Raw genomic sequence first — 13,164 nt, forward strand, 5'->3', positions numbered from 1 at the left:
CCTCTGAATTAATATGACACAGCAGAACAAGCAGAGGTGTGTTAATGACATCATCGTCACGCTTAAAATTTCTGCTGTTGGAGAAAAACGCCGCTCCTTTCAACGCGTCGAAGGCATAAGTTGATGACAATATTCACCAATGATAAGTGTTGCAAATCATGTAGCCATGAAATGTATAAATTCTTTATTTCTCTAAAATCACACACTGATGAACACACAGGAGGGACAACGTGAGGTTCGTTGTCTTTTCCAAAGATTCTTCAACATAAGGACGGGCTCCAGAGTGTACGGATCCTCAGTTGAGGCTGATCCCTCTACAGGCCCAACTTTGCCCAACTGATCCTTTGTAACAGACTGACCAACGTCCTGAACTTTCACCTTAATGAATTCATATGATTTGGTGATGTCAACACCAGGAAGTGTACTAATCTCATTTAAATAAACAAATTATACCAAAAACAGTCAAATCTGACTATAAATTCTGCCCAGTGTATCTAATAGACATTTGTCTACACATGAGATGCCCTGAAAGAAACCACACAATAACATTCATGCAGATTTTTGGTTTCCCTCTTTGTCTTTCATGCACAACCATTAGGTCCCAGAATATTAACATCTGATGAATAGAATTAAAAACCTGACATTACAAAAACCTTCTGGATAACATATAAAAGCTTCCAAATAGCCCATTGTGCACATGTCTGTTCTAGTCTTTTCAACAACAAATGTCCTTTTTGAAAACTCTGCAGGCACAGGTATTAAAAGTTATGTAATCCCATCATTAACTTTATCTTTTAGATGGGTAACAAGAAGAAATCTTTTACTGGCAAACTTTTTACAGATTAAACTAGCATCTGTTGTTTCTCTAGGGTTGATTGGTTAAAACATGTGATTTTGAGATCCCCTCCCTGTCCAAAAAAAAAAGGTCATTAAAACACAGACCAGTCATATGCATCCCCACATTATGAGCCAGTAAAATGAACAATGATATAATCTCTTTCCATAAAGCACAATCTAAAAGGCAGACGGTGGAAATTCAGAGGTAACAATTATCTCTATGTACATAAAAAAAAACATAAAACCCGAATACAGTATTCACAAGTAAATATTTACATAACAACCTTTTCTACATTCTTCTTGTCAGAGGAAACCACTGATCTTATCACCTGCACGAGCTTTACGTTTCTTTTCAACTGTTCATTTCCTTTTGATAAAAAAAAAATTTCATGTGTATGTAATGATAATTTTGACATCACGTCTGCACCATCTGGATATTTTATGTAAATATTAATAACAATGTATGGAAAACTGCCTAAAGTTGCATAATAAAGTAAACATTCTGAATCTTAGCACTAAATGCTACTGACCACTCTGCAGTCCCAACGTGGCTCCTACAGTAAGGTCCTCATGTGGACTTCAGTCCGCCCGTCCAACATCACCTCATCTAAGAACCTGTTATTAGTACACAGGCTGATCCTCCGATAATTAATCTGATCATTATTTGGTCTTCACGCTTCTTCTTCTTTGCAAATGTATAGGTTACCTTTTCTCCAAAGGACTTTTACCATAACGCGACAACTTGCTCTTCACAGCTGCACTTCTGCCTTTCCAAACAGTGATTTCTAAAGTCTCAGTAAATTCATCCAACCTGAACATTTTTCATCCAGCCATCACTACCTCATGAATCCCCCTCTGTCTGGTCTTGCATTGTCTTTCCTTCATCTTCGTCTTTCTCAGTGTTGATCTGGGCCACTCCTAATCGGTACAGAGCATCCCTGATGACTACCTCTCCAGGCTGGCAGGCCTTCACAACTTGGCTGATCTGCTGACCTACGATGTCTCTGCTTGTGAGGAAGTCAACCAGGCGGTTGTACAGGTAGTAATAAGCTGTGTTGTTGAAAACCATGACATTGTTTGTTTGGAAAGCTGATTTATTGTCCTTAGATTCTTCTTCACAGCTCTTCCTGGTTGAATCTGTCTGTTCTTCGTTATCGTCCTTTTTCTCAGTCACCAGCTCTGCTATCAGATCAGCGTAAGGCTCTAGGTCTCTGCAGAGGTCCATGGAGTAGTGCTCTGGAGCAGAAGGCTCCTGAGGTGCTGCTGGAGGATGAACCAGCCAACAGGAAGAGGATTTGGTAATGGGATGCACCTGCTGGTTCTCTGCTACTAAGGACAGATCAGCACTGTACGGCTGGTCCTGCAACTCAGGACACGATACAAACTGAAAGAAAGAAAAAAAGTGTGTGAGGCAGAAGCGCACTGACTCGGTACAAAAGAAAAACAGCGGTTTGTTTGCATGGAATAACTTTGGAATGATCTTTACAAAATAAATATAAACACAGACTTTTAATATGTCAGTCTTCAGTCTAGTTTTGATTTTCTAGATACTGATTAGAATCATGACCAGAAGAAAAGTAAATATTGAGAAGCAAAATAAAAAATGCAATAATCTTTATTTCAATTCTTCCCAATGGCATTAAGTAGTGAGTAGTTGTCGTGAATAATAAATAGTGAATAGGTACCTGAATAGTTAGGGAAGTGGGAATTAAAGACATGTTCAAGTGAGTCTGAATGTCCTACCTCTGGCTTTTCAAAGGGGTCCGAGAAGCAGCCTTGGTTCCGACCCCACATCTGGGTTGCCAGCTCTGGATATTGCAAATCTGTGCAAAGCGCCACTTGGCGAGCACAATCGGAAATGTAAACCGGAGGCCAGTAGCGAGAGGACAGCAGCAGGTCAACGTGGTCTCGAGCCGTCTCTCCTCTCACTAAGTACTTAGAGGAACACACCACCTGGGGACAAGCATCACAGAGAAAAGATAACACTTTTAAAGTCAAACACACCGCAGATATTTAGGATTATTGTTTTTGCTTTACGTAACAGACATGAAAAGCTAATAAAAAAAAAAACATCTGAGGCTTTAAAATCCTTGACTCCTCTAATGGTGGAGTTTGACTTGACAGGCTCACACATATTAGTGGGTAAATGATCTGGTTACCGTTGTCTGCTATCCTATTAGCAAATAACGCTAAATAAAATGCTTTTACACCAAAAGTCAAAACCCAGTGATTCAGGCGACCTGTTACACGACGACGGGCAGAAGGTGTTACCTTGTGGGGGCAGACTTTGGACAGCCTGCCTGCAGTGAGGTGTGCAGGTGGTTGTGGGGCAGTAGAAAGGCCACTATGAACAAGGGTGTACAAGTGCATCAGAGAAGCCAGCAGGTCAGTCTAACACAGAGGGACACAAAAGCAGGATTTCAATCACACAAACCCACCAGGAAAGTATGAGAAGAAATAAAGTGAAAATGAATTTAAATTAATGTGTGAACTATTTTTCAAAACTAAAATTAAAGATCACACATAAGACTGTACTTGTTATGGGGAGCAGATTCTATGTCTACCACCTCAGCAGACAAGCACAGCCTCCACCAGCCTTTTTCTAGTCTTTTATAACAAAATCATTTAACAAGATTTCTGGATTGATGCCTACAGTTTTAGGCACACTTTAGCTAATATTAAGGTAAAATATTTAATAAGGTCATGAGAATCAACAGTAAAAAGCTCTCAGTTTCTCTCTTTCACACACACACACAGACACACACACACACACAGAGACACACACACACACACACACACACACACACACACACACACACACACACACACACACACACACCTTGGTAGAGCCTGGAGAAATATCTGCCCCACAGCGGTTCAGGATTGTTCTCAACTCTTCCTCACTATGATCTTCAGTCTTGTCGAGCCTCAGCTGACCGTCATGAAGGAGACGCACCAAAACGGATGGATCTCCTTACAAACAAAGACAACAGCTTGAAAATGTCTCCATGTTTCACATTAGCCACTCCAAGCATATCCGATTAGCTTCTGTATCATCACACTGCTATTATCCGAAAAGATTCAAATCATTCTGGGAGTAATTATCTTTTCTGCCTGTTTTTACCATTTATGGGATAAATGACTGTAAAAGATAAAAACAGTCATGTATACGAAGCCTTTACCTGAAAGCTGCTGTGTTTGTGACAAAACTTTGTCCTTTTCTGTGTTGATAACGGTGGAGTTTCTCATCAGAGGGGGCATGAAGGGAGCGATAATGGAAGCATCCACCCGTGTGATTGGGATGTCGGTGGGAAAAGCTGCTTGCTCAATGGCCTCGCTCTCCATGGTCAGCCAGAAGTCATCCACATGGACTTCATCTGACACTGAACACTCAGGCCACGTAAACTGCAGAGAGGTCAAACACAGTATAAAATAAACAGGCATCCTCTTCATCCTGGACTTACTAAACATTAAATTCTAAATAAGTCTGTTGCAACCTAAAATATGTGATTTTTATGAACAGTGTTACCTCCACATTCTTAAGCTCCAGGACGTTGTTTGCGCATCTCTGAGCAATCTCGATCTTTGGAGCAATACCACAAATGCCACAGATCATGTCATTGTAATCTCGTGCTGTCAGACACTCAAAGGCCCAGTAGCCACTCAGGAGAAGCTCATGAATTTGAGATGATTCTTCTGAACTAAGAGAATGGACTGATGGGAAAAAGAGAGGGAAAGAGATATAAATATATTAAGGGATATATTAGAAGAAATATGGAACAACTGAAAACCTCTAGACCAACACAAACTCACAGAATTAAGTAGAGGGCAAGTCATGATTTACCTGGATGACTTGGGACGTGATCCAGTACACTCATGGCTGCCAGAGAGGGGGACTGGCCTAGTTTGATGTTGGCCCTGATCTTCAGGAACAGATCAATGCTGACCAACAGTCTGTTTCCAATATTAAACAAACCTATGAAAAAAAATAAAATAAACAATACAAAATTTAGAAAACTTGGCTTTAATAATATAAAATGCCATCATACATAATTTTTACTTTTAGTCAAAAGTAGAAGTGTTAAGTAGTCTTAAAGCTTTCAGTTCAGTTAACTACAAGCGTACAAACGGTGCTATAAACTTACAAAGAGCCAAAATGCTGCTGGATACAGCTGGGCAGATGTGGAACTAATCTAACAACTGTACACACGTGCAAATAAGGACACATTCTGCCTAAACAACATGTAAATAAAAAATTAATGTGTCTGGGTGACCAAGCTCATAAGTTCATCTCAGTCTAATTTAATGAAGTCATTCCTGACATATTACATTTGCAAGAGTGGGACATATGGACAGATGTACAGACAGCCTTTAAAATATTAAAGCCTCCTTCTGTTATTTGCAGATGCATGAATATTCCTGATCAGGACAAGCTTTGTACACTCTGACTGACATAGTTAAGATACTGCTGTAGCTAAAATCTTATACGAAGCAAGAGAAAGATGAACTAGAGCGAAATATTGTGGACAGTTGTTAATTCATACCAAACTGTGAGATGTTTACTTGCCGTAACACACAGCTTCAGAATAAATTAGGCACTCTGATTTTAAAATTCAAAAAGAAAAATAACTCGGCTTTCACATAAAATGTTAATGGTTACACAGGTACTCCTTAAACAAGTATTGGAGGGAAAATGAAAATCAATCAACCAATTAAATAAATAAATATCTTACATGATTAATTTCAGGTAAGACAAAGTGGTTTTCTGAAAGAGGTGTGGTTTACCTGGAGGCAGGTCAGTGAAACTGTGCAGGGCCAAGCACTGCGTGTTTAGGCAGACCTTGAGCTGAAGAGAAGCTGTCTGCATCAAGGCCTCAGTCAGCAACCAGCAATCCTCCTGTCCTGCAACAGTACTAAAATATACAACAATGAGTACAGACACACAAAACAGCAAAAAATCGGAATAAAAACAACATACCAGCACCGATTAAATAAACTAGGGAGCTCAAGTCAATGAGCAAGAACTGATAACACTTCTCACCTCTGCCCTCCTTTGAACAGAGGGAAGCTACACAGGCCACAGTGAGTAGCAGCTGATTCATAGAACTGCGGCCATCCAGACTCAACCAGAGTCTCAGTCTCAGTGCTGTGTTCCTCCTCTTGATCACCTGCTTGAACAATGACTATTTTAAGATTGTTAAGCTCCTGGATGAGAGAAAGTGTCTCCTGAAGCTCAGTCTCGCTCTCAGGCAGCTGCAGGGAACTGCGGAGCAGCACCACTGTACTCTGGCGCTGGGTGTCCCTTTGAGCAGGACTCAGGGCCTGATGTGGATCCAGTAAAGTCGCAGACTAAGAGATCAGAAACAAAGAAAGAGCATTTTTACTGAATAAGGAATACAATGGAAATTAATATTACTGTTTAATCACATTTAAATATATATAAAAAAGTTTTCGACTGACTGATAAAATGATTAAAGAGAAAACAGAGGCAGGCTTTGTGTGTATGTGTTTGTTTCCGAATCGTTTCAAGATCAAATTACTTCCTGCAATGATTGTAGATATGATTCGCAAGATAAAGACTAAAATAAAGACAACCACCGGTACGTCAAGTAAGACTGAGAACATTTTAAGTCTAAAGAGGTGTAGTTAGGACAAACATAAAAAATGAATAAGAAAAAAAAAAGATTGTAATAATTGTGCTTGTCTAAAATATTTGGAGAGAATACAAAAAAAGACATCGACACATCCAAGCCATGTCTTCAACACAGCAGCTGCGAAGGGTCCATGGCTGAACTGAGATTCATAAAAATGGTCAAGAAAACTAATCTTACAGTACCTGAACTTCGTAGACGATGTGAAACAAGTGTTTTTCTCCTACCTTAGTAGCTTTTGCATTTTTCTGGGTCAGCTCGCAGCCACATTTTGGGCACACTGCAGGCTTGTGCCTGTTCTTATATACGTAGTCACAAGATGGGTTCTTACAGCGCCCCCTGCCTCGAGCAGTTGACAGTCCCAAGTCCTAACGTCCCAAACAAGAACAAAAAGAATATTTAAAAACAAAATAACATAAAATTACATTTTGAACATTGGATGTAATCTAACAATAGAAAAAGAAATGCAGGTTTACTGACAAAGCTGGAAACTGGGTGTTGTTTGAAAGGCACGACTGATAAGAAATTCACTCTTCTATCAGTCATGGAAGACGCAGACTGGCTTCTGCCTGCAGAAACAATAGAATCCTACAACGATATGCAGTAGATGAGAAAAATACACTTAAACACAAAAATAGTGGTTATTTTATTTCCACGTTTATATGCACGTTCCAACCTGGGTGGTTGTGGTTGTTGGGATGACTTGTCCGAGCTGCTTTAAAGTGCTGGGCTTGAGACCAGAGAAACTCTCTCGAGGCACTGCGGTTAGAAAAATAACCACATCAGGTAAGAAGTGAAACCTCATAAAGTAAATCTAGACATATAATTCCCTTGCTGTGTAAAAGCAGCCTGTATGCACCAATAATACCAAAACAAAATCTTGCAAATACTACATGCACAAAGTAAAAAGCTTTTTTAATAAAATATTAAGGGAAATTAATCAAAATACTCAGTACCAGTGGATGGCTTAGCATTGCTTAAACCATGCAACTTTTCTTTGTCCGGCGGGACAGTTAAGATCTGAATTAAAGCACCACCTTAAAACCAAACAGAAGAAAATATGTCATAACAACATCTTATCACATTGATTAAGCCTTTCCTGTATGTTTCATGTTCAATTCACCTGTGTTGTACAAGGCTGGAAGGATTGGTCTCACAGGCCTTTTCTGCACAATTGCAGAGCTCCAGTTCTGACTGTGAGTTATGGCACCTTTGTTATAGTTTTGTACTTGTCTATTCGATGACAGAGGAAAAATTGGTCAATTTAATCAAGTTACAATTTAATCTTCAACAAACAGCTGCAATGCCAGCACACAAATTGAGTAATATAATGTTCTAAAAATCCTATTTTTAAATCCCAAATAAACTTTCCACCCCAATAATACAGATACTGTGTAATTTCTGTTCTCAAAGAATGAATACCTATTTGCAATGCTTGATAAGAGGTTTCCAATCTGCAAAACTCACCTCGTTCTAGCCTGTGGCATGGTGCTGCCCTCTGGTGGCGTTCGACCTGGAACTGCAGGCTTCTTTTTGGAGCACCGCTGCATTTTTCTTGCCTTGTTGCTCCCACTGGTGTTCATTTCGAGGACATTAGCATTCTCCTCCTGTGCAGCTGGTTGTGTGGTTTGACTACATGCATCATGCTTGGTTTCAGCAGTCTGAGGCAACTCCTTGGGAGTAGCCTCTTTCGCTTGCATCCTTTTTGCCTAACACATCACACAAATACAGTGTTTGCCTAAAGCCACATATAGAATATAACTCAGTGTTGGCGGGTAATTGTTTGACACTTACAGCAGGTATCCATTTTCCACCCAAGTGGCTCCCACATTCGGGACATATCGGTGGCTTGTGGCGTGTGACATACATAAATGAACAACCGGGATTTAGACACCGTCCTCGACCTCTCCTGGTGTATGTCTTCACAGACTGCAGAAAAAGGGAAAATGTGTCAGTTCATTTTTTTTCTCACTGTACACATCAAAATTTCCATGTTTATCTTAGAGTGAACATCTCTATATGATAATTAGTGGGGGTGTTTACCATTTTATATGCAGGTTGGGCACTTTGCTCTGATTTGGCTCCTACAGAAATCATCATCACTGGACGTAATGAGCTAACACCTGCCAAAGACTTGTTCTCCAGCAGGCTCTGGAGACAGAGAGCTGTGTTAAACACTGTCATGTAATAAAAATCATAAATAACGCACAATTTTAGCTTTGAAGAGCTGATAATGAACAAAAGTGTTAGCAGAATGAAAAGACATTCAGCTCTTACCTGGGTGGGTACAATGGCCATCACTTGCGTGGGCTCCCCTGGGGTCTGCTGCACTACTGCCCCATTATAACTACTGGAAAGTTTGGTCTCATTTCCTTTCACTGTGAAACCATTCACTGTAAAGTCAGCAGAGCCCTCTGACAAACTGGCATCAGTGGAGGCTGTAGGTTTGGGTAGAGAGGAAGCTGTATTTCTTTGGATGACCATGGGTGGAGACATCCCTTCTGTTTCTTCGGCTGTGTCGTCTGAAACAATGTGGTGCTCAGAGAGTTCCACCTCCCCAGCAAAGCCAAGAGGTGTGAATTGGGAGTCTTGGGTGAGGGAAACTGACGGTAAACCTCCTTCAACTGAGATGTCCAGAGACCCAATGCTCACCAACGACTGAGAGCCTCCTGGCTGATGATTTGATGAGCTGCCTCTGGGCAAGATAAAGCAATTGCCTCTGGGAAGGATTTTACGGAAGCCTGGCAGGTGTTTGCAGGGGCTGAGGGACGACTGAAGGGAAAAATGCAATCAAGCAAACATGTTTTAGGATTTTTATTGAATCATACCATACTAGAGTGAACAAGAGCATTGCTGAAGAAAGTAAGAGAAAACTGCTTTCTCTCTTCTCCGATAACTGATGCCCACGAGCCACTTAATTATTACTTAATTGTTGTTGCACTAGCCAAAAGAATTTGTCACAAAGGGAATGTATTCAGTCGCCACAAGAGTACTAACAATGCAAAAGCACAAAATAAAGCAATGAAATGTTCATCGGCTGCACTACACACAGTTCAATATTGCAAACCAAAAATGGTAATAATTCATATAAAGCAACAGACTTCGCTGACTGAAGTTAATCAAAATAATTCATGCATAACTATCATGCACCAACTTATAAAAACTGAGTAAGAAGGAAACATAAGTTCAGTTTTTTTTTGTTTTGTTTTGTTGGTTTTATTGTGAGCAATCATTTAATAGTGACCAAGGACTTCACAGTTTCAGATGCTTCTTTTATGTCTTACCTCATAAAAGGTTGAAAATGACAGGAAAAGAGAAAACCTTTTGTAGTGGGGTTTTTTTTTTAATTAGCCATATAGCTTCAATATCTCAATAAAACTTATTAAGATGCAATTGTATATATATATAAGGCAATCTTATATATGATTTTCAACCAAAGTGATAAATAAATAACAAAAAAAATTAATAAAAAACAATTCAGTTGTAAAAATACCATCCTTCTAATCAGAGCACTTTAAGTTTGAAACTTTTTACCTTAAAACACTGTCAGACATTGCAGATAGGTATGTTAAATAGATAATTAGATTATCTGACATGTTAAACAGCCATTAGCTGTTCGGTTTGTTTACATCTGTTTTCTAGGTATGAACAGTGATGATCATGTCAATGAAATACAAAGTTTGTAGGCATAAATTTTACCCCTTCGTGAAATGTATAATTAAATAGGTGATTAGAGAGCTTATTTCATATGCAGGTTAAGCTAATCAAAGATGAGCATTAGCTGGGATTATTACTGAGATCTAAATTAAAAATTGTAAAATCTGCTCACAAAGGCAGTAGGGTAGATATTCTGACAGTTCAATTGAATTATAACATCATTAAATGGTCAATTGATAATTATATGATCTCTGTTTTACTTAAGTGTCTGCAAACAACGTAAATTTGTAAAGTATGTTTATGTTTCAGCATAGTTTTAAACTGTGTGAAATTAGAATAAACTACTCTTTAATTTTTCTTTTTTGTGATATCCATCAATATAAAATTTAAGGAAGAAACATGGATCAAGTATATTTTTACTTTTAGCAGTGGTGTGTTTTTGTAGCACAAAGTTTTCTGATGGATTTGTTGGGATGTCTAGTCGAGTCTTAGTTGGGAGCAGTTTCACATTGGTTGTTCTGTTTGAGGGTCTACAATTAATAAGATCTTGATTCTTTATAAAAAGAAAAGAATATATAGAAAAAGAAACATGGCTTACTGTATCCACACCCTCCTTATCCAACTTGGCCCTCTCCAGGTAGTAGCTTTTCTCTGCTACACTGAGTCTTTTCCAGCTCTCACTGATGCGTTTGTTGACCTCTGACTGTGGCATATTTGGTGTTCCAAGTTGCATGGCCTGGTGAACATCAAAGTAGTACAGCAGGTAGGCAGACCTAGGACACACAACAAATCCCCACATCCACTATTAACACATTTTATAGAAAAAGATTACTTTGTAAGATTCTGTCTGTGTTCAAGAGAGCTCTTGAACACAGACATATTTGCATATTACCTGGGCTTCTTGGGTCTCTCAACATGGTCTTCTGGAGCTTTGTTCTTTCTCTTTTTAGGGGTAGTTGCCTCCAGATTATTGTAAGCACTCTCCACTTCTTCTGTCACGTTCACAACCTCTAACAGCTCCACTTTGTCCATGGTTTTAGTAATCTAGGACAGTTAAAACAAGCATGACATAACTATCTGTGGTCATCTAAAAAAAAAAAAAAAAAAAAAAAAAAAAAACCAGAGTACCTTTATTTCACGGTTATCATGTCAAAATGTACCTCTTCACCATTGCTAAAGAGGGTAAAGTTAAGTTTGTGTTTGTATATGCGGTTGGGAATCATTTAGCATGGTGTCGTGTGGACTTTGATGCGAGTATAGGGTTTGTTTTACATTTCGTTGGGAACACATCTGGTATGTAATGACACAAACATTGAGAAACGTGTAAGAGTTATGATTTAAAATGCTACTAACAATAGGATGCGTGGTTAGCTAAAAACTGCAGGAAAGTATCTCTGCAAAGTAGTCATGTGTATCGCTGTGAGGCAAACTAAATTGCATGACTTGGTCGCAGAAAACACTGGTCCATCCCTGCAATGAAGGCAGGTTTAATGGCGTGTGTTAATACTGACTGCACAGTACATCAGTTATCCAATGAAATGCCGTCTTATTGAAGCCTTACCCACGGTAGCCAGAGGAACCACAAACTGCTTTCAACAAGCTTTATATGACGCCAGAGAAGTCAGGCATTTTGTCGACAGTACATTATGCTGCAAACTACATTGCCTTCGTATTACTGAAGTAATTTTCGATGGGTAATTGTCTATTTAAGGTGGAAACTAGCTGCGTTTCTCGTCGACTGCTAAAAGAAACATGGCGGTTTGTTGCTATGGCCATCCCACCAATCACATGCTGCAATAGACCTGTACAAGCCAATCATGGAGGACGTTTTTGACACGTGGAAACAGCTCGTGCGTCCTGCAGACCTTCAGGCACAAAATCTAAAACTGAAGCGGAGAAATATTTGCTCTGAGTTTAAGGAATTAGATTCAATAACCACAGGAAAAATAACGAATAGTAACAAAGGTATATCAATAATAATATGAATAATCTTGTGTTTTTCTTTTGATGATGTTTTTCTTTTATTTATTTGTTTTAATTATTTCATTTATTTATTTTTATTTATTTATTTATGTTTTCTATGTTTCTATCTATGTTTGCTGTTCTCACTATATGCATCACTACGTTCTTGTGGATGTACTCTTGTCTTGATTATTCTCAATAAAGCTTTTTTTTGGGGGGGGGGATAAATAAATAATTAAATAAATAAATAAATAAAATTGAAGTGGAATCTTTCGGATGTCTCTGATTTCGGGAAGCTTTAGCATTATCAAATTAAACTGGAAAAATCTGAAGTTTGTTTGAGCACAACATAAGCGGCCAATAAAAGTCCAAATGAATACTTAATTTTGTTTGGCTCTGTTGAATAAATTATTCAATTTTAAGTTGAGTGAGTATTCAGCACATAATGTGGGAGGGTGGAAAAGACATGCAAAATCATAGATGTATTTACATAACCTAGAATAAAATTAAAGTTATGATATGAAACTGACATAAATATGTCAAATAAAATTAGATCTGGGCTGAGTTGGCTTATTCTTTTTAGATAATAATAAAAATTGTATGTTTTCTTTATCATGCAATTACATTAATTGATAAATATTTATCAGTTTAGTAGTAAACATGAAACTCGCATCTGCATCCGTGATTATGCATTTAATACTCAGTGCTTAAAAAGACTGATAATGTTTTCCTTTTTTCCATCTCCAAATGGAAGTGTGGGAGACACAGTTTACATTGTTGATTATAAATGATATATATGCTGAAAATTATAAATTAAAGTTAAAGCATTTAGGTACACTAAACAGTAAAAACAGAAACAGCAGAAAGTGTCTAATAAAATATTGGAAAGAAATTATTGAAATTAGTGCAATTAAATTAAGAACAGGCATTTAGATTTTCAGTACATTCTAACATATGACAATTTCATAATAAAGAAACTTGAAAAAATAAGCTGTATGAATTCTAGTGCTGTAAAAATCTAATCATTTTACGATCACATTACAATTTTATTGTGCGA

At 38.3% G+C, this 13,164-nt stretch overlaps 1 protein-coding gene across 1 annotated transcript; it reads right to left on the bottom strand.

Moving 5' to 3' along the window:
- Positions 1-260: 260 nt before the first annotated feature.
- hmgxb3 (HMG box domain containing 3) lies at positions 261-11,754 on the bottom strand. Its single transcript, XM_079250153.1, has 21 exons — positions 11,707-11,754; positions 11,038-11,189; positions 10,744-10,918; positions 8,766-9,260; positions 8,532-8,639; positions 8,283-8,417; positions 7,956-8,197; positions 7,612-7,721; positions 7,445-7,525; positions 7,165-7,247; positions 6,969-7,076; positions 6,716-6,856; positions 5,879-6,186; positions 5,623-5,750; positions 4,682-4,813; positions 4,367-4,551; positions 4,020-4,242; positions 3,677-3,810; positions 3,109-3,228; positions 2,581-2,790; positions 261-2,221 (listed from the first exon to the last, which is right to left on the bottom strand). Exons 2-21 carry the CDS (start codon positions 11,175-11,177, stop codon positions 1,679-1,681), a joined length of 3,801 nt encoding a protein of 1,266 aa, XP_079106279.1. The 5' UTR covers positions 11,178-11,189; positions 11,707-11,754; the 3' UTR covers positions 261-1,678.
- Between the last annotated feature and the right edge of the window lie 1,410 nt (positions 11,755-13,164).

Source organism: Telmatherina bonti (assembly GCF_933228915.1).
Source record: "Telmatherina bonti genome assembly, chromosome: 12".
Taxonomy (NCBI): Eukaryota; Metazoa; Chordata; class Actinopteri; order Atheriniformes; family Telmatherinidae; genus Telmatherina; species Telmatherina bonti.